We start from the raw sequence: 25,697 nt of genomic DNA on the forward strand, positions 1-25,697 counted from the left end.
GCCGTGGACGGGGCAGGGTCAGAAGAGGTGCTGAGGATGGAGGTGGACAGGATCCTGCCTGTCCCTGGAGACATCAAACCACAGAACGTCCACGTGGAGATCGAGCAGCGCTGGCACCAGGTGGAGACCACCCCGCTGCGGGAGGAGAAGCAGATCCCCATCACGCCCCTGCACCTCGCCCACGCCGAGGACAGGGAAGAGGGGCTGACGAAGCAGCACCTGACCACGCTGCTGGAGAAGGAGGTAAAGGGATGTGTAGGGTGCAGGCTGCCTGCCAAAATGGCCTTCAGGCCACTGGGGTGACTGTAGGGAGCGTGATATAGGCTTAAAAATAGCTGTAAATATTCCTCCTTCATAATAGCAACAAGTAGGGATGCTATAGGTTCCTTGGGGAGCTGGCAGGGCACAGATCTGAATCCATTCCTGTTCAGCCCTTCCAGCAGCTTTCAAGTTTCCCACAGTTGCAGAAGGGGCTGTTCTTACGGCCTGGTAATTCCTTACCCCTCCCAGCCAGCAGAGCCTGATTTGTGGTGGTTGTAGCCAGCCTGTCTCTGAAAAATGGGTACAAATTCAAGCTCCTAATCCTCTGTGGCTCTGCAGCTATAGAGACCTGTGTCTGCATTTATGAACTGCCATGAGCTGAGCACACAAAGATTCCCTTTTTGTGGAGCCTACATCAACTAGTCTTAAGATTTTTGGAAAAGAATGGACGAGACTCAGCTCACTTGGAAGAGTTCTGTGCCCGGGATAACAAAGGTTGTTGTTAGCTGGGATTAAGGTGTATTAGTGGCAATGAAAGGGGTAAACTTTTCTTATGGAGTAACCAGGAATATCACCGAGCTGAACTGGGCTGGGATTTGCCAGGGTCGTGCCTGGCACAAGCTGGTGCCGTTCATCCTTTGCTGCAGTGAACTTTACGAATTACAGTATTGCATAAATAAGTTCTTTCAGAGGGGAGGGATTTTCCTGGAAAAACGAAATCCAGGTCCCACAGCAGAGCAGAGCAGCAGTGCCATCAAAAGCTCTGTTAATTCTGCTCTGTGTCCCCTCCGAGCCACTTGTTCCTTATGGCTGATCCCCTGCCCACTCCCTGGACGCTGTCTCTGTTCATGTCCCTCCAGCTGGAGCAGAAGCAGAAGGAGGCCCTGGAGCTCCTGGAGCAGAACCGGCACCTGCAGGATCAGCTGAAAGTGGCTCTGGGCCGGGAGCAGAGCGCCCGGGAGGGCTACGTGTTGCAGGTAGGAGAGCAGGGAGGAGATGGAGATCCATCTTCCCTGTGCCCCAGGGATCCCTGGTGGGCTTCCATCTGTGGTGTTCGTGGGGACATCCTGGGTAACCACCACTGAGCTCCCAGAGATCTGACCTTCTTGAAAACGTCGCTTATTCTGTAGCATACCAGAGTCATCTGCTTATGGAAACCTCTGATCTGGGATGGAGTAGAAGGTAGCATTACCTGTTAGCATTCCCAAGGGAAAACAAAACAGAGCCAGATAGATGGGAAGTCCACCTCTGATCCATCCCATACTGTGTTTGCCTTTGCAACAGCTGTTTTCCCCTTTCTGTGCCCCAGATTCTCCCCTCAGGCAGCAGGGTGCCCACAAGGCTTTCCAAGCATCCTATAGCCCACCAGTTGTTCCTGGCTGGTGATTTTGTGTGCCCGTTACACAGGCAAACACGGGACACTCAGATGTATCTCCCGGGCACATTCCCTGCAGCCAGGGTGGGATTTGCACTGGGATGACCTGTTATCTTGGATCACTTTGGTGGTTTCTGCTGTCACAAGATTCCTCAGCAAAGCCTTGAAATGAGTTTTGGAGGATCTGACAAAAGAAACAGGATGGTCTTTGGGAAAACCTTTCCTCCCCTCATCCAAACAAAGCAGGTTTTTTTCAGCCCTTCCTCTGGGAACATCCATGCCTGGGAGAAGTTGTGGCACCTGCAGGGCAGCTTCTGGCTGCTCTCAGGGGTCCATAGTCCTGTTCTGTGCAGGGGCAGCATTTTGACCTGCTCAAATCTACTTGACCAAACTGGCTGTGGATCAAAGTGGCCGCGCGCTGCCGCATGCTGTGCTCCCGTGGCAGCAAAACCCAGTGTCAATGCCAAATCTTGCATCCTTATTTCTCACAGGAAAATTTTCCCTGAAGAAGTTGCACAGGCAGTGGAGCCAGCCCAGGGAGGGGGACATCTTGCCTTCCTTGCCCATGATCTCCCAGGAGGAGTAATTAATTCATTTCTGGAGTCTCCGAGCTGACAGTGCCGGCTTGGAGGAGTTCCATTTTCACTTGGCAGAGCTGGAAGAGTAACTAAGTCCCACTTCCCTGGGGCAGAGGCGTCTGACCTCCCTTTGCCTGGAGCCTGGAAAAATCAGGGTCTGGGGATAAAAGCTGGATGCTGAATCCACCATCAGATTGAAGTTGGCCACAGTGCCTCGATACGAGGAGGGGTGGTGAGGGGGACAGCCTGCAGAGAGGCTGAGCTGCAGAGAGAAGTGACCCAAACTTGGACCTGGAAGTTGGAGAGGGTTTTTGGAAAGGTTGGAGGTTTTTGCCTGCTCCAGTCTAATTGTTCTGGGGATTTCCCTTGTGTTTCTTGGGAACCAGAGGGATTAAAGTCCTATTGTAGAAGGGAGTAACCCCACCAAACCCTGCTGGGGTGGAGAGAGTGGAGCCACTGGGGGAATTCTGCAGCCAAACATCGCAGCATTTTTTGGACAACCCCTCTGAATGTCATGCTGCCCACCCCATCATGATTTTGGGGAGGTTACTGCATTGTCTGTTAGGAGGGCTGATAGAGAAGCCTGACTGCTGCCAAGCCCATCCCTCCTGAGCTGCCTGGGAGACACCAACCCCTCCTTGGCAGCCTGACCAGCCCCACAGGGATGGACCCCCATGCACTGCCTGTTCTGTGAGGCAGTGCTGAGCCCCCCCTCCAATGCATGTGCCATGCACCAAAGCCTCTCTGGCCTCGTGTAACCCCTCTTTTGCTCTGAGCTTCCTCGGGATGGGGCACCCTAACCTTGATCCCTACTGGGAGAAACACCAGGAGCTCCTGCTCCTGGCAGATGGGCCGGAGACATCCCCCTCTGCGGCCACTGTGGGTGGGAGGGGGCACGTACTAACCTGTCCCAGACGGATATTCTTGCATGTTTTTGGTGTAAAGCATGAAATTTAACTTAACATAACTGAGTGTCACATCTGTGGGCTTTCCTTAATCAGCAACCAGAGTACAGCAAGGCAGGCCAAATTCCTAAGCTTAACGCTGTGCTTCTCTCACTTCTTCCTGTCTGTGTATTTTCTTTTTTAAGATACATAATTTCTGTCGCCTTTTGCATGACGCTTTCTGTGAGTTTTCTCTTTGCATGCTCCATTGCTTTGGTTTGAAACTCACAAAGGTTGGTTTCTTTCATTTTTACATTCTCATCACACCTTTTCCTTCCCTCCATTTGTCGGGCTTTTTATTTTTGTCCTTTGTTGGTTTATTTTATTTTGCAGGTAGAGAAATTAGATCCTCCCTAGCCCTAAGCTTTAGCATAACATCATCTCTCTAAAACCATGAGCAGCCACTCAGTCCTGTTTGGCAGGCACAGAAATGACATCGCCACCACGATGGCGGCCCGTCGCCCCGTGTATGGGTGGGATGTGATGTCATTTGCTGTCACCTCACTTTCTGTTGTTGCTTTTGGTCGGTGGACTGTATTACCTGAACTGTGCACTTTTTGTTTCACAAAACAAACAAGCAAACTTGCTATAAAAAAGCAGTTCCTTTCTCCTCCACCTTGTTTCATCTCCTCCTCCTCATCATCCTTGGCATTTTTCTTTTGTCTGTCTGTCTCCATTTTGCTGCTGGTGTTTCTTCTTCATTGTTTTTTTAATTCTGTTTGAGTTTGGGTTTATTATTTTTTTTCCATTTAGCCTGTTACTGTACAGCTGTTTTGATGTTGTGGTCAGTGTTTTCTGTTACTGGAAAGCAGTTGTCGCTCATTAAAAAAAAAAAAAAAGTTGGTCAAACAAACCAAATTGTGCCAAGAACAAATCATCCCAATTGGAGCAGTGAGTAGCAGCCAAGTCGCTGTGAGGAGCTTTTCCATGGCCTGCCTGGCCAGAGGTGTGACACTCAGAAGGGAGAGCCAAGAGTGTTACTAATCTAGTATTTAATCAATTTTTTTAAGACCGAGGTGGCCGCCTCGCCATCAGGTGCCTGGCAGAGGCTTCACAAAGTCAACCAAGACCTCCAAAGCGAGCTGGAAGCCCAATGCCAGCGTCAAGAGGTGATCAATCAGCAGATACAGTCGCTGAAGCGCAGCTACGCCGAGGCCAAGGACGTGATCCGGCACCACGAGGCCGAGATTCAGAGCCTGCAGGCGAGGCTCAGTAACGCGGCGGCCGAGCTCGCCATCAAGGAGCAGACCCTGGCCAAGCTCAAGAGCGACCTGAGGAGCGAGAAGGAGAAAGCCAAAGAGCAGCTGGAGGAGTGGCAGCACGGCGAGGCCGCGCTCAGCTCCCAGCTGAAGGCCAGCGAGCAGAAGCTGAAGAGCGCGGAGGCGCTGCTGCTGGAGAAGACGCAGGAGCTGCGGGACCTGGAGATGCAGCAGGCTCTGCAGCGGGACCACCAGAAGGAAGTGCAGCGGCTCCAGGACAGGATCGCAGACCTCAGCGGGCAGCTGAATGCCAGCGAGCAGGCACGGGTCCTCATGGAGGAGAAGCTGCAGAAGAACTATGAGGCTTTGCTAGAGAGCTGCGAGAGGGAGAAGCAGGTTTTGATACGGAGCCTGAAGGAGGTGGAGGACAAGGCCAATGAGTATGAGAATCAGCTGCAGAACAGCGAGCAGCAAATGGAGATTCTGCAGAAGGAGAAGCTGAGCGCCAAGTTTGAAGGCAGCGAGCTCGTCCACCAGCTGGAGGAGCAGCTGGCCATGAAGGAGGCCAGCATCCAAAAACTTGCCGAGCACATCAAGGAGCTCGAAAGAGAGAGGGATCAGATCAAGTGCCGGTTCCATGAGCTCATGAATCAGGTGGCTGAGTCGGATAACGAAGTTGCAAAGCTACAAGCAAAGTTGAAAATGGAAGAGACCAACTACCACAATCTGGAGCAGTCGTTCGAGGAGGTGTCGGATCAGTTCCGGGGGGTGCAGGAGGTGCTGAAAGAGAAGGAGGAAGAGCTGAGACATGTTAAGGAAATGCACTTGAGAATTGTGGAGAAGAAGGATCAAGATCTCAGTGAGGCTTTGGTTAAAGTGGTTGCTTTAGATAGCAGTTTAGAGGAGGCTAAAGTAAAGCTAAAGGCCAAGGAGGAGGCTTTAAAGAAATTAGCTAGTGTGGGCACAGGTCCATGTGCTGAGGCGGCAGAAGACCTTGGCCCCAGTCTTGAGGCAGATGAAAGTCATCCATCCCAACTGGGGCAAACTCAGGATGTCCTCCCAGCTCTGACTTATGCACTGAAGGAGGAGGAGGATGAGGTTCTTGAGACCAGTCATAGGCAAGTGGAGGAATTTGGCTCCCCATCTAAAGTTGTAGAGCTCCAGGACCAAGAGTTGGTTCAGAAAGCTTTAGCAAAGCCTGATGTAGGAATCATGGGGGCCAAGAGGCAAAGGATCCGTTTTTCAAGCATCCAGTGTCAAAAATACATCCATCCAGATGGATCAGAGAAAAACTGGACAAGCAGTACCTCTTCAGACACAAGTCAGGACAGATCTCTGTCTGAAGAAAGCATGTCGTCAGAGCCAACTCTGGGTTACCCCTCATCAGGGACCAGTGATTCTGAGACTTATCTCTCCATCATCCATTCCCTGGAAACCAAACTGTACATTACAGAGGAGAAGCTCAAAGATGTGACGATGAAGCTGGAAAGCCAGCACGGCCATAACCAGGAGACGCTCATCGCCCTCCACCATCAGTGGGCCAGCACGGAGTCCCAGCTGCGGGAACAGCTTCAGACCAGCTTGTCCCAAGTCAATGCTTTGATCTCACAGCTGGAGAGCGAGAGGCAGGAAAAGTTCAAGCTCATAGAAAGTCACGTCAGCGAGTTGGGAGGTTTCCAGATGAAAAACGATCAAGCGCTGACTTGCTTAGAGAAGTGCAGGGAGCAGCTAAGATCCTTGCCCAAATCAGACAAGGATAAAGAGGGTGATTTGTTCCTTGTTACTCTGTCTAGCATGGAAACAACTTTATCAAATGCAATCCAAGCCTTGAGTGGAGCACCGGTCCCATCAGAGTATCAGCAGAGTGAAAGCCTCACCATGGAGAGCCCTGCTCCAGAAGGAGGGGATTTGGGAGAAGAGGAGCACATCTCCAAGGAGCAGCAAGCAGATGTGTTTGACACCGGCCAGCTGAGGTGGCTTTCTGAGAGGGTGGCGTTTGAGGCCTCTCTCATCAACCAAATAGCAGAGTCTTTGAAAAATGCGAGCTCTGAGATAGCCCAGCTTCTGAGAGAGATCCAGGGAACGGCCGAGGTGGCTTTGTTGGAGCCAGCAAGTGTTTCTCATACAGCCAATGATTTGGCCAGTGTCCTGTCTAAAAAGCTGCTGCTGGAAGGGGAGTTTTGGAGCCAGGTGGAGGAGCTGAGAGCACACTTGAGCACTAGAGAAGGAGAAGCTGAGGGTAAAACAGAAACAAGTTTGGGCATTTCCCCGTGTTTTCTCAGTGCTGTAGCAGATGCTACATTGATCAAGGCAGAACTTGGGTTTGTTGCAGAGAAAATGAGAGAATCTTTTCATCAGAGGTTAAAAGCAATTGAAGAAGAGCTCCATAATACCAAAACAGCTCTCCAGCAGCACAAATGCATGTTGGAGGAGATCATCAAAGCATACAGGACTCCTGAGTTTGACGGAGTTATGCACCAGATTTCTGAAGCACTTGAAATTCAAAAAGATGCTTCGGAAAGAACCCAGATCTCTTGGGATGGGAGCCGTGTCCAAATGGTGCCATGCCAGGAATTAGCCAAGGTGGAAGAGACTGGCAGTGCCCCAGACCTTAGTAGTGAAGCTCTTGTTTCCATTCAGGAAGATCTTGCCCAGCAGCTAAAGGACAAATCCAATGTTCTGAAGGAGATATCTGTTGCCTTACTCTCTCTGCCTCCCGAGGAGGCCATGAGAGACTGTCAGAAGCTCCTGAAGATGTCCCAGAGTCTTTCCTACCATTCGTGCATGGGAGACCTGGAGCGGTATTCGTCTTTGTTAGTCCACGATGCCATTGTTCAGGCTCAGGTTTGTTACGCCGCTTGCAAAGTCCGGCTGGAGCACGAGAGGGAGATGAAATCCTACAAGGAGTCCCTGCAGAGCATGGATGCCCTGTGCCAGGAGCGTGTGAAGACGGTGTCTCTCCTGCGGGACGAGTACGAGGAGCTGCTCAGGAAGCAGCAGGGCGAGTACAGCGAGGTGATCGCCGTGCTGGAAAGGGAGAACGCTGACCTCAAGGCAAAGGTGTCCCAGCTGGACAACCAGCGCAGGCTCCTGGAGGAGGAAGGGCACGAGCACAGCAAGAGCTTGAGCGAGCTGCAGGGGCGCTACGAGGAGGAGATCCGAAACGTGATCGAGCAGCTCAACAGGACCGAGGATGCCCTGAAGGCCGAGAGGGTGGAGGGGCTCAGCCAGCTGGACGCCGTTGTCCGCGACAAGCAGAACATGGAGCAGTATCACCTGGAGCAGATGCAAACGCTGGAGGAGAAGTTCCAGGCCAAGATCAAGGAGCTGCAGGTCATCCACGGCGAGGAGCTGCAGGCGCTGCAGGAGCACTACAGCCAGAACCTGCAGCGCCTGCAAGAGACCCTCGATGAGTACCAGAGGCAGCACCCAGAGGCGTCCCCCGCGGTGGCCCCGGGCTCTGGGGACACCTGGGTGGCTGGCAAGGCAGGTGGCACCGGGCAGGACCCCGGCAGCGACCCGGACTCCATGCACGGCCTGAGGGAACGCATCCAGGAGCTGGAGGCCCAGATGAACGTCATGAGGGATGAGCTGGAGAACAAACACCTGGAGGGGAATGCTTCTACTTTGAGGGAAAAATACCAGAAAGACTTTGAAAACCTAAAGGTCTCGATATGTTTAACACTTTCTGCCTTCTGCTGCTGAGCGTGTGGGAGGGCACGTGCAGTCGCAGGGTTTTCAGCCATCCCCTGAAACAGCCAGCGTGCTGAAACAAGCCCCAGGGTATTAGCCAGGCCTCTGTAAAGCATGGTGTTTCCTTCTTCTCCATGCTGGGGTATTCTAAATGCATTGCTGAGGGCTTGGGAAGGTGGATTTCCAGAGGTGGTCTTTGTGTGGAGGGGGAAAGAGAGTTTCAAAGTAGCTCGATAACATCACGCTCTCCTTCAACACAAAGACCTCAGTGTTTCTCCTACATTTTGTTTGTGACTTCCCTTTAAAAGCATTCCTCAGCTCTGTCTTTCCCAGTCTGATCAAATCTCCAGTCTGTCTCTGCTGCCTTCAAAAACGCAGGATGAAATGGAAACTTGATGCTCTCAAAATGTATGTTCCTAGGGAAAGTAGCTGCAAAGAGATGCCAAATTCTGTAGCAAAGCAGAGCTCCTCTGCAGGAGGCTGCGAGGACCATGCTGGTGTTGGACACAGTAATTCTGTACACAACAAAGAGTGCACAGTTACAGACCACCCAGGTGAGGTGCAGAGAAGCCCACTGGCAATGAAATGCCACCGTTCAAATTGCCCCAGCAGTCAGACTGGCTGTAAAACTGGTTTGAGATCATCCAGCATCTAAAAAAAAATGGGTTTGGTGGTTTGCTTTTCCTAGGAGAACATTCCCAGTTCAGAAGTGAGTTTAGGGGTGTAGAGGACTCTGGCAGCACCAGGAGAGGCTGCCAGGTTGAACAGGAAAGCAAAAGGGCAGTGATGCAGAGGCTGTGCCAGTGAGGCTCTCACAGACCAGCTGCTCTTAAGAATCAGCAAAAATGTGGGAGAGCTTGCTTCCAGCCACAAGATCCAGCACACATTTGAGCTGGGGGTGAAGTGTGGCTCAGCTCCAGCCAAAAGCTGGTTTTAGCCTGGGGAGAGCAGTAGTTTTGCCGAATCCCATTGGAATTAAGCAGTGGTGATCAGAAAGCCAACCAAGCAATTGGAAACCTGCCCAAACTGGAGGCTTGGATGTGCTTAGTTCTTCTCTTAAAAACCTGATGGAGAACGTAATATTAGTAGCACAAGCATAACTCTTCAACCTGGAGAAGAGAAGGCTCCAGGAAGACCTTGGAGCCCTTTCCAGTGCTTAGAGGGGCTCCAAGAGAGCTGGAGGGGACTTTTGACAAAGGCATGAAGTGGCAGGACAAGGGGGAATGGCCTTTAGATGAATTAAGGGTACATTTAGATTTAATATTAGGAAGAAATTCTTCCCTGTGAGGGTGGTGAGGCCCTGGCACAGGTGGCCCCAAGAAGCTGTGGCTGCCCCATCCCTGGAAGTGTCCAAGACCAAGTTCAAGGCTTGGAGCAACCTGGGATAGTGGAAGGTGTCCCTGCCCATGGCAGGGGGTGGAACAGGATGGACTTTAAGGTCCCTTCCAACCCAAACCATTCTGTGATTCTATGAGATACTGATTTGTACATGTGGATTTATGGCAATGCATTTACAATACATTAAATAGTGAATCTACAGCCAGAACTATGGCAGAGTGCACACCCTTTTCTTCCAAAATTCAAGGTGTTTCAGGAATTGGACTTGATGATTCTTGTGGATCTCTTCCAACTCAGCATATTCTGTGATTCTGGGTGTAATGAAGAATCCTGCAGGGCTGCTCTGTGCCACAGCCAAGTCCAGGCAGGTTCTGGCACTGAGTTAGGAGTCTAAAACAAACAAACAAACAAACAAACAAACAAGGCTGGGAAAGTGAAGAATGCCTCGAGATTAAAAATTAAATGTGAGGGAAAAAAACCACCAAAGCTAAAAATTAGGAATGAGGATTGGGTGTAGGTAACAGCATTAGCCAAGAAGGTGATGCTGAGCAGTGTATGTTAGTGAGAGTCAGTGGTGTTGGACTGTCATGAGCACTTTTACCCCTGGGTGAGTGAATTTGTCCCCCTAAAATTTCCCATGGGGTCCCAGAGGTGACATTTCTCACTTTGCACAGAAAACAGTGGTGTTAATCAAGGGGAGCTCAGCTGAAATCAGGGAATAAATCCAGCCTGTGTCATTAAGGGGAAAAGCCCTGTACAGTGCTTGGCATCAGGTTTGTCCCAAGCTGCCTGATGGGGCTCAGCACCTTGTCCCCAGTGTGTGCCCCTTCTTCCCTCGTGGCTTGGACCTGCCTGTGGCTTTGCTGGTCCTGTCTTGCAGCCGTGTGTCCATCCAGCATCCCAATGTGCTTAGGCTGGCAGCTGAGCTGGGAACAGAAGGACCAGGCAGGAATTCAGGACCTCACCCCTGGTGAATCCCAACTCCCCAAATTGCTCCTCCTGTGTCCTGGCCCGAGTTCTTTCCTAGTAATTCAATTAGCAAGTAATTTTCCCTGCAGCATTTATAGCAATACTTGGTTGGGAATTAAGATCCTGTTGCTGTCACGTCATCTTCCTTACACCCAGAGGTTGAAAAAAACAGGCATTGAAAAGAGCAGAAGGGGCGCAGAAGGGTTTTTTTGGTTGTTGTTTTGACATATATTTGCATTCCCCAACTGGGTGTGCCCCTGTGCATCCTTTTCCCTGGAGCTGCCCGGGGTCAAGTGACTGCAGGACAAGCCCTGACCTTTGCAAGGTCCATCGTGCTCCTTGGCTGGGGGAGCAGAAGATCCCTGCTGGACCTGGGGAGCTGAGCTGTGGCTCCTGGTGGGCTCCCCACCGCCGTGGCACCGGCCCTGTGCTCCTGGGCCAACCCTTTCCCCCCCTCCCTTTGCAGGCAACATGTGAGAGGGGCTTTGCAGCCATGGAGGAGACGCACCAGAAGAAGATCGAGGACCTGCAGCGGCAGTGCCAGCGGGAGCTGGAGAAGCTGCGGGAGGAGAAGGATCGCCTGCTGGCAGAGGAAACGGCTGCCACCATCTCAGGTGCCAGGGGGACCCCATGGTGGGGCAGCTCTATGATGATGGGGACACAGGGGTGGTGTTGGCTGCGTTGAGGAGCAGAGCAGGGATGGGATGAGGGCTGGGTGGGCTGCACAGGGAGATGGGAATGGGTTTGTGGGAAAGATGTTTTAGATGGAGGTTCATCTCCTGGTCATCTAGGTTTGGTGCCCATCTCCTGGTCTTTCTCCAGGCTTAGTTAGCCCTGTCTTTGGCTGTTACACAGTCTGATGTGTTTTGCATTTCAACTCCGAAAGGCATTAGTCATTCCTGTGGTTAAATTATTGCCAATTCCACACTGAATTAATTCTTCAGTGCTCCAGGGAATGTTGAAACACTGGAGTTCAGGGGCTCTGCATTAGGAGTCCCACAGTCCAGGAAACAATGTGTGAAGGGGACAATCATTTGGACTCTGTTAAAAAGCAGGATTTGCAGAATCCCCTTTGCAGCTGGGGCACAGACTGAAGGGGCCGTGAAGCGCTGGGAGATTTGCAGGGATGTTTTGTTCCTTTAAGAAACGAACAAAAACTCAAAAAGCCAGCTGTGGGTGGAGGGTGCTGGGTGCTAACCCTGTGTGCCCCTCACAGCCATCGAAGCCATGAAGAACGCGCACCGGGAGGAGCTGGAGCGGGAGCTGGAGAAGTCCCAGCGCTCCCAGATCAGCAGCGTCAACGCCGACATCGAGGCCCTCCGAAGGCAGTACCTGTAAGACCATCACTGTCCTCTGCCACCATCTGGCAGGGAGGTCACTTGTGGGGGACCCTTCTTTGCCGTTTTGATTCTGGTGATGAGTTTGGGGTTATTTCAGGGGCTTCTGCATCCATCAGAGCCTCCTGGTTGCCCATAATCTTTGAGGCTCCAGGTCAATGTCCCCACATTATCCAAAATAGCTGCTTTATGCTCCCCAGAAGTAGCAGATGGGCAGCCAGTGCTGCTTTTCACACAGGTGCAGCAGCAGGGTCATTCAAAAGGTGAGGGAGAAGCTCTGAGCTTTCCATGGCAAGGCTGTCCTCCCATGGGAACTGAGCAGGGGTGCCTGTCAGCTTTATCAACCTTGATATGTTTATGTAAGTTGGGGAGGTGTGCAAATACACCTGGTCCCGAGTGCCCACAGCAAACTTAGAGTCCTGGAATGGTTTGGGTTGGAAGGGACTTAAAGCTCATCTCATTCCAGCCCCTGCCATGAGCAGGGACACATTCCACTATCCCAGGTTGCCCCCAGTGCCATCCAACCTGGCCTTGGACATTTCCAGGGATCCAGGGGCAGCTACAGCTTCGCTCAGTTTTTGGAAACCTAACAAAGTTCTGCCACTTAATCTCTGAGGGAACGACCTCCTGTCCCCTTTGGTGCCCAAGCATGGCTCTGCCAGGAGAGGGAAGAGTTGACTTGCTCTGGGCTTGAGTTTTTTTCCCAAAGGGAATATGCAATCCTCATCCTCAGTGCTTAGCTCCCTGTTGGGTTGTCCTGGGATGCTGAAGGAAGAATGGGGATGTGTGTGTGTGGAGAGGGCACTACCCCCAGGTGTGTTGTGCAGGGAGGAGCTGCAGTCGGTGCAGCGGGAGCTGGAGGTGCTTTCGGAGCAGTATTCCCAGAAGTGTTTGGAGAACGCGCACCTGGCGCAGGCGCTGGAGGCTGAGAGGCAGGCCCTCCGCCAGTGCCAGCGGGAGAACCAGGAGCTCAACGCCCACAACCAGGTGAGGCTCCCTGCCCTGCTGACCCTGAGCTCCGTGCTGAGCTGTGGCCCTGCTCCCCCTTCCCACAACGGCTCTCCTCCTCTCCCCAGGAGCTGAATAACCGCCTGGCTGCGGAGATCACGCGACTGCGGACCCTGCTGACCGGGGAGGGCGGGGGAGAGGCTGCTGGGTCGCCTCTCACACAGGGCAAGGACGCCTACGAGCTGGAGGTGAGCTCTGCAGAGAGGCACATGGGTGGGCACAAGTGCTGTGTACCCCAGGAGCGTGTCACAGCCTGGGAGCGTGTCACAGCCAGGAGGTGTCGTAGCCATCTGTCCTCCAGTCAGTTCTCATGGCTGGTCAACACTCTTATCACAAGCTGCATCAGGCCAGGAGATTTTGGGGTCCTGATCTCCTCACCCTGTTGAGCCAGACACTCACTCTTCCTTCTGCAGCCTCTACTTGTCCCTGGGATGCAATCCATGCAGAGCTGTGGGGACAGAAACTGGGGTGTGCAGGGAGCACATCAGCACTGCAAGTTCGGGCAAGTTCCCAAGAGAACCAGGAGTTTTCTTGTGAGAAGCAGAAGATGGGTGGACCAGAGGCTTTGTGGTGCTGGCATGGGCCTGAGTTTCCAGCCCTTGGCTTGACTGCTCTGGGTACAGCAGGTGTCACACTGTGTCTGCCCCAGTTGCAAAGATTGTGGTTTTTGTTCCCACAGGTCCTGCTGCGGGTGAAAGAATCCGAAATCCAGTACCTGAAGCAGGAGATCAGCTCCCTCAAAGACGAGCTGCAGACAGCACTGAGGGTAATGCCAGGGGTGGTTCTGCAAATCCTCTTACTGTGCTCTGCTCCTGAATGTCTGTGCTTAGATTTCAGCCCATTTACACCTAGATTTGACACCATATTTAATTTTTCCCCTGAATGTAATTCAATACCCATTTTGATGTCATCAGTAAAGCATTCCATGTATCAACTTAAGACTTACCCCACAAATGAGACAGTGTGGGAAAACATCCCTTTCAGCCTGATTTCCCCATTTACTGTCACATCAGATCAGATTTAACTGGCACAAACAATCAGTGTTAGAGATCTGCCCAGCCTCGCAGGGTGGAACTGGTTTGCTCTGGACAAACCAAGGCCATTTCTGGGAATTCTGCTTGAATTCTGTGTCTTGGCTAAAATGAAAAGCCACTAAGAGCCCTGTAGCTGAGGGGCTGCAGGCACGGGCAGCACTCTGTGCTGGCCCTTGGCTCTCAGCTCTCTGCCTGTCTCTGTTCCCTGTTGGAAGCAGCTCCAAGGGCGTGAGCTGCCCTGGCCAAGCCTCTCTGCCGCTGCCGGCTCTTCTTCTGTCGGCTTTTGCCAAGCTCCTCTTGAGTGCATCCACAAACCCCTGGGCTCCAGCTGTCTGTCTGGCTCCATCGGGCTGTTCTTGTTCCCTTGCCAGGATAAGAAATACGCCAGCGACAAGTACAAAGACATCTACACGGAGCTGAGCATCGTCAAGGCCAAGGCAGACTGTGATATCAGCAGGTTGAAAGAGCAGCTGAAAGCAGCCACAGAAGCTCAGGGAGAGAAATCCCCTGTGAACACCACTGTATCGGGATATGGTCAGTCCTCCTCCAGCAGCTCTAAGCAGTCCTGGGTGTCCCGAGCTAACAGGGAATCCTGGAGTACAAACTCTTGTGCAGGAATGGGTCTGAGTGTAGGACTTGGCCTTCCAACCCAAAGCTGATGGGCTTTGAAAGCCTTCTGGTGTTTTGCATCAGGAAAACCTCGTGATGCAGGGATGCCCAAAAGCCCCCTCTGCCCTTGGGGCAGTGCTAAGAGTTGGGCTCATCGGGGCACTGTCCTGGGCTGGGAGGGCAGAGCCTCAGCCCTGTCCTTGCAGGAAGGCAGTGGGCACCAGGCTAATCCCAATTCTTTTGCTTCTTCCCAGATATTATGAAATCAAAAAGCAACCCTGATTTCTTGAAGAAAGACAGATCCAGTGTTAGCCGGCAACTAAGGAATATCAGGTCAAAGGTGAGCTCAGATGTCCTGCCCAGTGGGATGGGAGTGAGGAATGCCCAGCATTTCTCTTTGATGGGGATCCCAAATGGGAAGAAATGGGCAGGGGAACAAAATTAAGAATTTCCCAGCTACTAGTGCTAGCCTGGATGTTTTTTTACTGCAAAAGGACTGACTGTGCAGCCAGGCAGGGCCCACTCCCCTACTCCAGACCCTGCTCAGATGGAGGCATGAAGCTGCTCCCTGGTTGGGAAAAATGCTGACATTCTCCTTGTTCCTTGGTCTTTCACAGGAGGACTATTCCAGTATCTGCTCCTTCTTTTCAGTTGAAATATAGGTGGAAATGTGCACATCATTCTAGTTTTAGTGTTCATCACTGCAAGATTTTTTGTCTTTATGTGTATCAGCAATGTCTGGGTCCTGGGCATATTTAACACACACTTTGCTTGTGTGTTAACATGGTGCAGATGGCCCTGTGCTTCTGTGGTCCTTCTGTGCTTGCTGTTGATCCCAAAGCCCAGTGATGCTGTGCCAAGCTCTCCTTGGCTGCCAGTTCCATCATGTGGGACTGGGGATAAGGAAGGGCAGATAATGCTGATCAGGAGTCAGCATTAAACATAGGGCAGCTGGGAGGAAGCTCAGCATGAGCAAACCTGCTTTGCCTCTCACCTGGTGTCTCTTGCTGATGTTTGAAGTGGTTGAGCCCTTGCAGAGCAGGCAAAATGCTTTGAGCTTGGTGCCCACATGGGAAACACTCGGAGCTCTGGGAGCAGCTGCTCCTCAGCGCAGGGCATCTGCACTGCCCCCAGTGAACAGAGAGGGACTTCTGCACATTTTGGGGCAGCCCAGACCTGCTGGGCCCCTCTGATGCTGGGTTTCCCTTCACCACTTCAACTCAGATCACTTTCTGTGTGATCCCCATGTGTGTTGCTTGGTGGGGAAAGAGAGAAGAAGCAGGGGCTGTGCCAGGGCATCGCTGCGGGACGGGGGGCTGGGGCTGCGCCAGCGCAAATTCATGTGGGATTTATGAGCTTCTTCTTTTGTTTTTTTGTTCTTTTTTTGTTTTGTTTTGTTTTATTTTGCTTTTTCCTCCAACAGTCCGTTATTGAGCAGGTCTCATGGGATAACTGAAATGAACCCGAGTCCAGGTTCCCTGCCACGTAGGTAAACACAGCGGCACCGCCCACGGCCCAACCTCTGCATGCACTGCTCACACCTCCCTGCCAAACTAGAGCCCTCCTTCTCTTAATGACTGACTGACAGGTTTATTCACTGCTAATTCTTCTCCTGGGTGAAGGGGAAGGGGAGGGGAGAAGGCAGTGTACCCAAGATCTGTGTGGAACAAAGTCTCTCTGCCTCTTCCCTGGGGGATGTGGCTTTTTGTCTTCCTGCTCTTCCCACCCTCACCAACACAGCTCATCATCACAGAGAGCATTTGGACATGGTGGGGCACGTTTCCCTGCTTACTGTGTTGGGAGTGTGGGACACTGAGTGTGCATGCCTGAATGACTCTGCATGCCTCAGACTAAACTCCAGCACTGTCCAGGTCTCGTAGGAAAACACCTGTTTTGCTGTTAGCCAGGTGCAGGTCTGGGATGCCTTTGAGTGTACTTCCCATAACAGCCTGGAGCATGGAAAATGGTCTCAGCCACCTCAGCTGCAGAGGGAACGTCCTGGACTGCTCTTATTTCCTTTACCCACAGTTGCTGCTTTTTCAGGTTCATCCATGCCTGAGCAAGAGTCTTCCTTGCCCAGTAACCTTCTCCTCCTGCTCTCCATCCCTGAGCCTCCAAGGCTTCCAAGCTCATCCAGCAAAAGGAGGGAGCTCATAAGAAATGAGGCTGATTCTAATGAGCCAGATATCTCCATTAACCGGAGCAATAGTGAATTTCCTGGCCCATGGCAAGGACTGAGGTGGGAGCACCTGCAGAGGCAGGTTAGGAGAGGGGAGCTCCCAGCACGGCGGGTGGAGAGCCTCAGGAAGTCTGTGGAAGATTCCTTTATCACAGATATCCTCCTACATTAGTCTCACTTCATCAGGCTCTCCTCATCAGCAACTGAAATGGTTGTGGGACTGCCTGGGGGCTGAATTTGCTGGAATTTGTGCCATCAGGCAGAACAGGCTGATGATTCCTGGTGTCTCTTTCCATCCACTGAGAAATCAGATGTGAGAACTGGAATGCATGAGCTGCTCCCATTTAAGGAGGCCCAAAGTAAACTTCCTTTAGGAAGTGTGTGCTCAGAGACTCTCATCCCAGGAGACTCTGCTGCCCCTTGGAAAGAGAGCACACAGCATTTGGAAATTCAGTCCAATTTAGTGCTTTCATTTCCATGCTGCCTGGCAAAGCCCTTCTGTGTTCGTGGGCCTGTGGGAGGAAAAACATTTCCAGAAATACAGTAACCATGGGAATCTGCACAGCCTTGGGGCAAGTTTATCATGGAGTCCTGCCTTGATAAATACATGGGAAGGAAAATGCAGCCCAAAAGTCCAACCTGCTCCTGTGGTAGAGCAGTCCCACAGCCAGGGAAGGGAAAGGAGAAGGGAGGTGGCTGCCTGATAGTAGGATCATGGAATCACAGAATGGTTTGGGTTGGAAGAGATGAAAAATCATCCTGTTCCAATCCCCTGCCATGGGCAGGGACACCTTCCACTATCCCAGGCTGCTCCAAGCCCTGTTCAGCCTGGCCTTGGGCACTTCCAGGGATCCAGGGGCAGCCACAGCTTCTCTGGACACCTGTGCCAGGGATCACCACCCTCACAGGGAAGAATTTCTTCTCTATATCCCATCTAACCCTGCCCTCTGGCAATGGGAAGCCATCCCCTCTTGTCCTGTCACTTCATGCTCTCTCCAGTCCCTCTCCAGCTCTCCTGGAGCCCCTTTGGGCTAAGGGGCCCTAAGGTCACCTTGAGCCTTCTCTTTTCCAGGCCAAACAATCCCAATTCCCTCAGACTTTCCTCCTAGGAGCTGATTTCCATCCCTCCAGTCTGTGCCTTTGAAGGTGCCAGGGCTTGGTCTGTAAAGGGAATAATGTTCAGCTGCAGGATGAATTCCTTGCAAGTTCCAAGGACGGGGCTGGCAGGCAGAGCTGTGGGGCTGGGACAGGCAGTGGGGCACAGAGGGGCAGAGCCCTGGCTATGGGGCTGTTTGTAGGGATGGGAGGTGGCTGTGCCTCCTCACCTACAGGGACAGCTCCCCACCAAGGCTTTTCTCTCCTCAGTCTCTCGTGCCACAGGTTTGGGGCTGCAGGAAGGAGGGTGCTGGCATTGGGCTGGTGCATCCCCTCAGGCTGGTTTCAATTTAAAGCTGTCCTACAGGAGTCAGGCAATTTGTTTTGGGTTTCTGCCCCTCTCAGTGCAGTGCTGTGAGTCCCCATGTGTAGCTCATGGATTTTACAATTCCAAATGCCAGGGGGCTGCTGGCCAGCTGAGAGTTGTGCCTTGAAATCTGGATGCTGCATCTGGATTGGATCAGCCATCAGAGCCTGCCAGGCCTGAGCAGCATTAGGAGTCCTCTGTGCAACTGTGGGCTGTCCCAGGGTGGGGTGAGAAGGAGTGGGATGGTCGCTGGCAGCACCCAGCAGTTTCCAGGGTTTCCTGAGCAAATCCTGCATGGAGTGGAGCCAGGACTGTCCCCATGGGTGCTGTAGTGGTGGGGCAGGCAGGGAAGGACCAGCCTGCAGGTCCTGCTCAGCATCCTGGGGCTTCAGCATAGCAGATCCCAGCTGGCCTGCTGGAATTGCCCCATCCAGCAGTGCCCTGTGAGCTCCAGAGGTGTCCTGGTTTAGAGGAAATTTGGGAGAGAACCTCCAAAGGGATTCCTCTAGAAAGCAGATTCGAGTGGCCTCTCCCCTAGCTAGTTTGGGAAATTATTTCTGCATGCTTCTTCTTCCCCCCTTCACTCTCAGAACCAGTCTGTAAGGTGCAGAACTTATTTCTGGGCTAACCAGACGAGTGGGGATACCAGCACCATAAAGTCACCCCAGCACAGGGGGTCATTCCCAAGTCAGCTAATCCTGCTTGCAGCATGATGTGCCTCTCATTGCTTCTGGTTCGTCGCCTGGTTCATCTGCAATCTCCCCCTGTCTCCAGGCAGTAACTGCCCTCCATAACCGTGTGTTCTCCCTCAGCATGTCCCCACTAATCCTCGCCCAGGAGCCCATTCCTGCCGCCGCGGCTGTGCCTGAGCGCCGCCCCAACTCTGCTCTCTGTCTTTTGTCTCCCCCAGAGTCTGAAGGAAGGCCTGACTGTGCAAGAACGCCTGAAGCTTTTTGAATCCAGGGACTTGAAGAAAGACTAGTTCTCCCCGCTCCGCTTGACCACGCGCACCTCCCAGCTTGAGGCAGCACAGCACCAGCACCGTTTGTCTCTGTTCCTTACGATGTCCTCGCTGTCGTTGTCCTGACGCCCCGACGGGACCTGGCGGTGCCCCCCCTCGCCTCCCCAGCTCCTTTCCCTGCTTGTGAGATGCTCCAGAGACTCTGAGAGGGAGAGGAAGGGATTGGAGTGGGGTTTTCCCCCCCCCTCTTCGGCGCTTTGTAGGAGAATCCTTTCTTTACTGTAAACCATTACACTAAGTGTCAGTATTAAGGCTCAGCAGCCTGTTAATAAGCTATAGCTCTGTCGGGAAGAGCGAGCAGGGCCTGGGTGCTGTCAGCCAGGCCGAGCTCTTACTGCTGTCTAGAGACCCCGTGCTCAGAGCACACCAGGAGCCTGATCTAACCATTGATCTCCGCTGCATTACTTGCACCTACAAGGGGGGAAAGCCGGGGGAAGCTGTCGGGGAGCTGAGTCCGTGCCGGCGCCCGCGGCCTGGAGGTACCACACTGACATCGCGCTGGAGAAGGATGCAAGAAGTGATTCTCCTGCCCCGTGACTGTGCCGTGTCCTGAATGTAGGTGCCACCGAAGCCTGGCAGGCTGGGGTGGCTGCCCAGGTGGTTGTGGATGGGGAGCTGCAGCTACTGAAGTGCATCATCGAGCCGGCCCTGTCGGCGCGACCTCGCTCCCGTCTCGCTGGTGGCCGGAGTTGGTGTTCAGGGGCCGAGCTGTAAGATCACTTTCTTGCCTCTGTTAGATCAAGCCCAGCACTCTCTCTTCTTTTTTTTTTTTTTTTTTTTTTTTTTTGCTGTTACTCCCTTCCTCTCATCAAATCCCGTGTATCCCAGGGTCTGTGCGCATGTGAAACTCCCTTTTCCTAGTCAAAGGAAAGTAGAGTAGAAAGTAGAGCCAATATTGACTGAAAATGCACAGTGCTCAATGCATATAATGCTCCTTTTTTACCAGCTTCTTGAATTCAACTCTTCTTGTCAGCAGGGCAGCTCCTATTTTAATTCTTTAATCTTTTCCTGAAATAAAGATCTCAAAACCAGTATGTGCTTCAGACCTTCTCAGTCCTAATAGCTTCTGTATTTAAAACATACAATTTAGCACCGTGAGGCAGATAAATGCATACAAACCAAGGGATGAGGAGCTGGTAGCACTAGATGGTCACAGCCACCTGAGCAGAGGCTTCCTAGAAGAAGCCTGTGCTGCTTTGCAGATGTGGAGCTTCATTCCTGGATAAATCTCAAGATGCCACCTGGAAGGTCACCAGGGCTGAAGGAGAATCCGGCACATTGGCTTCCCAGCCTGGTTGGGTGCTGAGTGACCTCTTCAGGCTGGGATGTGGAAGACATCCTGGCCTTCACCCAGAGCAGAGCTTCCTCTTGTCCTTCAGGCACGCAGCCAAGGTTGAGGGCAGCAGCTCCCAGTGCTTCCCAGCTGGTTTTGGGTGTGGTGCTTGGTACAGGTGCAGCTCTCAGAGCCCCACGGGTCCTGGACCACAGCAGCTGCTGGAGTTACCTTCATCCTCCTGGGAGCAGAATCTCTTTTTTCCAGCAGGACCATCAGCAGGACACAGTGTCACTGGACCACGGGGGGAGTCGGGCTCTTGTGCAGCTGGTGTGGCCTTGCCATGGCCAAGTGTCCAGCTTGGCGCCTCACAGCAGGACCTGGCAGCTGGTCCTGCCCAGAGGAGCCCTTTGTCCCCAGGCAGGATGGCAGCACCTTGCAGAGGGCAGAGCAGCTGTTCTGCTGCAATGCTCTGTGTGCCTGCGTGTGCCTGGAGGTCCTGGAGGTGGGAGCAGGGCAGGAAAGGTGCTCATCCTGTTGGATACAAAGCCTTTCCCTCGTCAGCAGTGCCCTCGGGTGTGTGCATGTGCAGCCGCTGTATCTGAGCTCACCACAGCACTCCCATGGTCTGGAGAACCTGGGGACCTTCCTGCTGTGACCCACCTGGATCACCTCTGGCTGCTCTGCTGTCCGTGGTGAGCTCTGATCTCCTGGCAGAGGCCGTGGGAGGCAGCAAGGATTTGGGATGGCACGTGGGCCTTGTCATTGTCATTGCTCTTCCCTTGCAGGATGTCCCTGCTCTAGGAGAACCCTCCTCCTCCTCCTTCTCCTCTTCTCTTTAGACTCATGGTGGGACTTTGTCCTTTTTATCCAGCCAAGCAGAACATCCTGGTCTCCTTCTTGCCATGTGGACCCTGCCCTTTCTTAGATTCCCCAGCAAATCCTGCTCGTGTGCTCCAGCTTGTAGGAGCAGATGTTTTCCATGGGCTCCTCTGGAAAAATAATGGAGAACCTTGGTCAGCTGTACAGACAGGGCTGAGCAGTGGCCTTGGCATCATCAGGATCAGCTGCACCCTCTGGGGCAGTGCTTGGGAAGGATGTCTGGGGTGTGTTTAGGGTGGGAGCTGTGAATTCTGGGGGTCACTGAGAGGAAGAGGAGGAAGGAAGGTCCCTTATGCAGCCAAATGTTCTGAAGCCCTGCTGAGGGTCCTGGGCTCGCTCTGGTGAGTCTGAGCATCTCTCCAAGGCCAGGGGCAGCACTTCACCTGCATTTCCTGTAAAGATAAAGAGCCTGCAGCACCAATAAGCAGCCCCAAACTGAAATATTCCTGCAGAGTTCAGTACTTCAGTACTTGAAAATAAAGGGAGAAGTCCTTTTACTCATAGCAGTGATCCTCAGTTACCTCCTGCTTTTTCCTGCTCCAGGCTTCATCCATCTTTTGGGATTAATCAGTGGCTATTTAAATTAGAAACTGTGTGGGCAAGCTGCTGCATTCTGCATCACTCCTCACTATTGATAGCACCAAAAAGGGAGGTTTAGGAGAACTCAAGTGCAGTGAAGGCACAGGTCTTGGAGCCTTGTTGACTCCAAGTAATCTTATTTTTCCTGGGTAAAATTTTCCTCCCATTTGCACCATCTGCCCTGAGCCAGACAGAATCCTTCTTTAAATGTCACCTTTTCTTTGCCCATGTATTAAAAAAAGAAGCAAATTGTGTTCATTTGTTTCAAAAATAGAATTGCTTAGAATTGGTGCTGGCTTGCAAACCAGAAAATTCCCTTTTTTTGGTACCAGAGAACTGGGCTGCAGTAAAAGTGCTCACATTTTGTACCTGCTCTATTTGATGGCACTTCCACAAGACCTTTACATATTTCTCCTGGTTTGGATACTCAATTTGTTGTGGACACTCAAGCACACTTGCTGTCGCTTGCCTTTGCTCTGTATTTTTTTCCATTTTTTTTTTAGGTAAAAAAAAAAAAAAAAGCTTTCTTATTCTTCTCTTTTTTAAAAACAAAAGTAATTTAATACCTGTATAGTATTCTAAACAGTGCAGTGTAAATATTTATTCCTCAGCAGTTTGTAGAGGGTTCTCTTTTGTGACTGAGTTGTGGGTTTGATTTTTAAGTCTTGTTTTAGCACAGAGGCCCCTGAGTGGGTTGGGAGAGGAGGAACGAGTGTAACGTGTCCAACCCACCCCACCTGCCCTGATAAACTGCTTTTTTGGGGGGTTTGAGGACTGTTATAGAAACCTTTCCAAACCTTTTCTGCTGATCTATGCCTTTAGCTTTGAAGCTACCTGTCCGAAGATTGTGTACAGCCTGTTTGACCACTGCAACCTTCTTTGCTATAAATTTGGGGTATTTTTTTTTTCCAGTCAGAGGACTCAGTAACCTTGTGTTTGATAGCAGCATCAACGCTGTGCATGTGCAAGCTGTGCCCTGTTTTTACAGAGAGCAGCAACAACTCCGTGCCAGCCACAGCCCCCCCTGCACACACACCCATCCCACAGCAGCCTGGCCTCGAGCTGGAACTCACTGTGTCACTCCAACTCGTGGAACTACAACAAGAAAAGCCTCACTGTGTAACCTCCAGCTAGTGGAACTACAACAAGAAAAGCCAAGGCACTGCTGCAGACACAGGGAAACAGCTTCAGCGTGAGGCTGCTGAGGAAACAGAGGGGGTGGGATTTAACGAGTTGAACTAACCCAGCTGGCTCTGAACTCGTGAATAATGGGTGTAATTAGCATTATTTTCTTCATGCTTTCTTCACCCTGTGTGCAGGACAAGAGTGCTCACTGTTTGTTCTCACCTAGAGAAAGCAAAGCATGTAAAATACGGGAGACTGGGGTAAGTAGGAATCAGGAATCCTCCGGCTTGGCCCGTGTCCCCCTTCCTGGAGTTCTGGATGACTTGAGAGTTTAAAGAATCACTTGGAAGGATGGAGGTTTGGGGGAAGGAAGCTCTGTGAGGCTCAGGGTGGTGTCTGATGTGGCAGTTCAGGTGTTCATGGCCAGTTTTCCTCCAGTGGCCTCGGGACAGCTCGGCCTTGGCTCTGTCCGGGCAGAGCTTCACCCAGCTGACAGTGGTGGGGACTGGTTCTGGGTCACATCTGTGCCCTGTCCGGGGCACTGTGAGCACTGGGGGTGGAGGATTCATCTCCCAGAGCAGTTTCTGTGCTGATGGGACAGAGCAGCCAGCCCTGAGCTCCAGCTGTGCCGTGGGGCAGCGCTGGGTGCTGCAGCCTCAGCGCTCTCACACATCAGCTTTTTTCCCCTGCAGAGGGGAAGGGTGTGGGAGGCTCCTGTTTCTCCATGTGTGTGAGTTCCTTCTCCTTTCCTTTGCCCTTCCACTCCCAGTTTATTCTCCAGTGCTTTTTAAAGAGCCACCGTTCCTGATCAACTGCTCGCTGTAATAGAAACGTCACTTTTTCTCACTGTATTTATTCCTTACAAACCTTGTGTGACATGCTAGGCTCCCCTGGATGTAGCTGATCATTTTTACTTTGTAAATATAATTACCTAACTTTACATTAACTATATGGTAATAAACTATTTTTGCACCACCCTTTGCACGCCGTGTGTGACAGGTTTATTTCTAAAAAGAAGGAAGAACGGGGCAGAGGTCAGAGCATGAAAAGGGAGATGTTTGTTTTTATAGTCACAGTTCACATAGGAAATGGAACAGGCAGCATTTTAACAGCAATAATATATTTTAAGTAGTTTAAATCTAGTGCTGCTGAATGGGATTTATTGGAGAATGACCTTCCCTAGGTGCTTCCATACAGGTAACATAATTTTCTTTCCCCCATGAAAGCTTTCTCAGAATAGAACAAAACTAAAATCTGGGGATGTCCATGGATCATAAATATCTTAATAAGGATCTACAGGAATTGGAATGAAAAAGTCAGATGAGGCTGGTGATGTTTTCTGTGAAAATCGTTTATTTAACAGTGCCAATCACAGCAGTACTGGTAACAAAAATAGTAACAGAATATAAAATACCTCTTCATTTTGAGAGATATTAAGGCACTTTCCATTCAGTACAAAACAATTCTTACAATCGACACTATTTCGAGTTTGAAATTCTTAGGTTTTTACATCATCTTTGTTCCACACTGAGCTGTGGGGACAGAGATGTCACCTCCCTCCCCTCGCTGTCCCCAGGCTGGTGCTGCCAGGGGAGGGCACAGACCACGACAGGTGCCCCAACACCTGAAAGAACCAGGGGGGCTTTCCAGAGCCCACCTGAAGTGGGTGACCCACCTCCAGCCGTGCCTGCTCTCCAGATAAACCCTGATCCCAAAGAACCATTTCTCTCATTTCCTTCCAGAGGTCCCTGCACTTCCTTGCTGGAAGAGAAGTTGTCATTACCATCTGTGCTCATCTTTTACACCAGAGCTCTGCTAAGCTTTAACCAAAAGAAACATACACAATCAAAATTTAAAAATTGTTGCTATTTCCCAGGAATTTCCTTTTACCAACTTTCAACAATTAATGCCAACAAGAAATGTAACCAAGGCACTTAATCTATAGAAACTCTTAACTCTGCTGTAGCCCTCTTATCTCTCCCTTCCTTACCAGTGTAGAGGAGCCCCTGGGCTACAATTCCACTTGGAATTGGCTACAATTCCATTCCATATCCCGAGTTGGAAAATGTTCCTTTTACCACTGAAACACACGCTCAGCACTGTAGGAACACACCTGGTCTGCACCAGGGCACAGCAACGAGCCTGCCCGAAGTTTTAATGCCTATGGATGCAGCTCTGTCACCGTCACCCTCACAACCAAACAGTTGTGTCATCCCCTCTAGCACGGGAATGACCCACGGCAAGGGATCCGTGGCATTTTAGGGCAGAGAACACTTCTCTAGAGACATTTACCAAAGTTACATCCAGATGGACAAAACAATGATGTCTATACATAATAATAAACTCTGTGGGTGTTACCATGCTCCACTAGCCCTGTGAGGCAGCTCTATCATTTACTGCCTTTCAGAAAAAAACCTGTAATTGGCAGGATTGTACTCTTCCCAAATCCTTTCAAACTCCTCCTGAAAAGCCTTCACATACTCGACGTCCTCCACCACCAGCACATTCTCGCGGTTGCTCTGGATGGCCTGGGTGGTCCAGTTGAGGGAGCCTGTGATGAGCAGCCTGCGGTCCACGATGGCGAACTTGTGGTGCATGTACCCGCTGTGCTGGTCGTGGCGCACCTGGATCCCTGCAGAGACACAGACACACAGACACACAGACACAGGGGCTGTCAGACACAGCTCGGGGCTCACCGGGCCCGCAGTGGGGCAGGGCCGGCCCCGGAGCGCGGCTCACCCAGCGCTCACCCGCGTGGCGCAGGCGGCCGATCTGGGAGCCGTGCAGCCCCATGTACTGCGCGTCCGTCACCAGGCGGACGCCGACCCCGC

At 51.8% G+C, this 25,697-nt stretch overlaps 2 protein-coding genes across 2 annotated transcripts in view; one reads left to right on the forward strand and one right to left on the reverse strand.

Annotated features, from left to right (window-relative positions):
- The window catches only part of MPRIP (myosin phosphatase Rho interacting protein), a 73,535-nt gene extending 53,485 nt beyond the window's left edge, over positions 1–20,050 (forward strand). Inside the window, 11 exon segments of the mRNA XM_031061056.1 lie at positions 1–243; positions 1,122–1,238; positions 4,169–8,023; positions 10,824–10,971; positions 11,574–11,691; positions 12,522–12,681; positions 12,771–12,890; positions 13,382–13,468; positions 14,108–14,270; positions 14,600–14,685; positions 18,897–20,050. The exon segment at positions 1–243 is cut by the window's left edge and continues 49 nt beyond it. Coding sequence (XP_030916916.1) covers positions 1–243; positions 1,122–1,238; positions 4,169–8,023; positions 10,824–10,971; positions 11,574–11,691; positions 12,522–12,681; positions 12,771–12,890; positions 13,382–13,468; positions 14,108–14,270; positions 14,600–14,685; positions 18,897–18,968 — 5,169 coding nt within the window. The 3' untranslated portion in view covers positions 18,969–20,050.
- A 4,146-nt stretch (positions 20,051–24,196) lies between these two features.
- On the reverse strand, positions 24,197–25,691 carry PLD6 (phospholipase D family member 6). The gene is made up of 2 exons (XM_031061100.1): positions 25,617–25,691; positions 24,197–25,498 (listed from the first exon to the last, which is right to left on the reverse strand). Exons 1-2 carry the CDS (start codon positions 25,657–25,659, stop codon positions 25,260–25,262), a joined length of 282 nt encoding a protein of 93 aa, XP_030916960.1. The 5' UTR covers positions 25,660–25,691; the 3' UTR covers positions 24,197–25,259.
- Positions 25,692–25,697: the final 6 nt, after the last annotated feature.

The sequence above is a fragment of the Geospiza fortis genome, unplaced genomic scaffold (genome assembly GCF_000277835.1).
Source record: "Geospiza fortis unplaced genomic scaffold, GeoFor_1.0 scaffold213, whole genome shotgun sequence".
Classification (NCBI taxonomy): Eukaryota; Metazoa; Chordata; class Aves; order Passeriformes; family Thraupidae; genus Geospiza; species Geospiza fortis.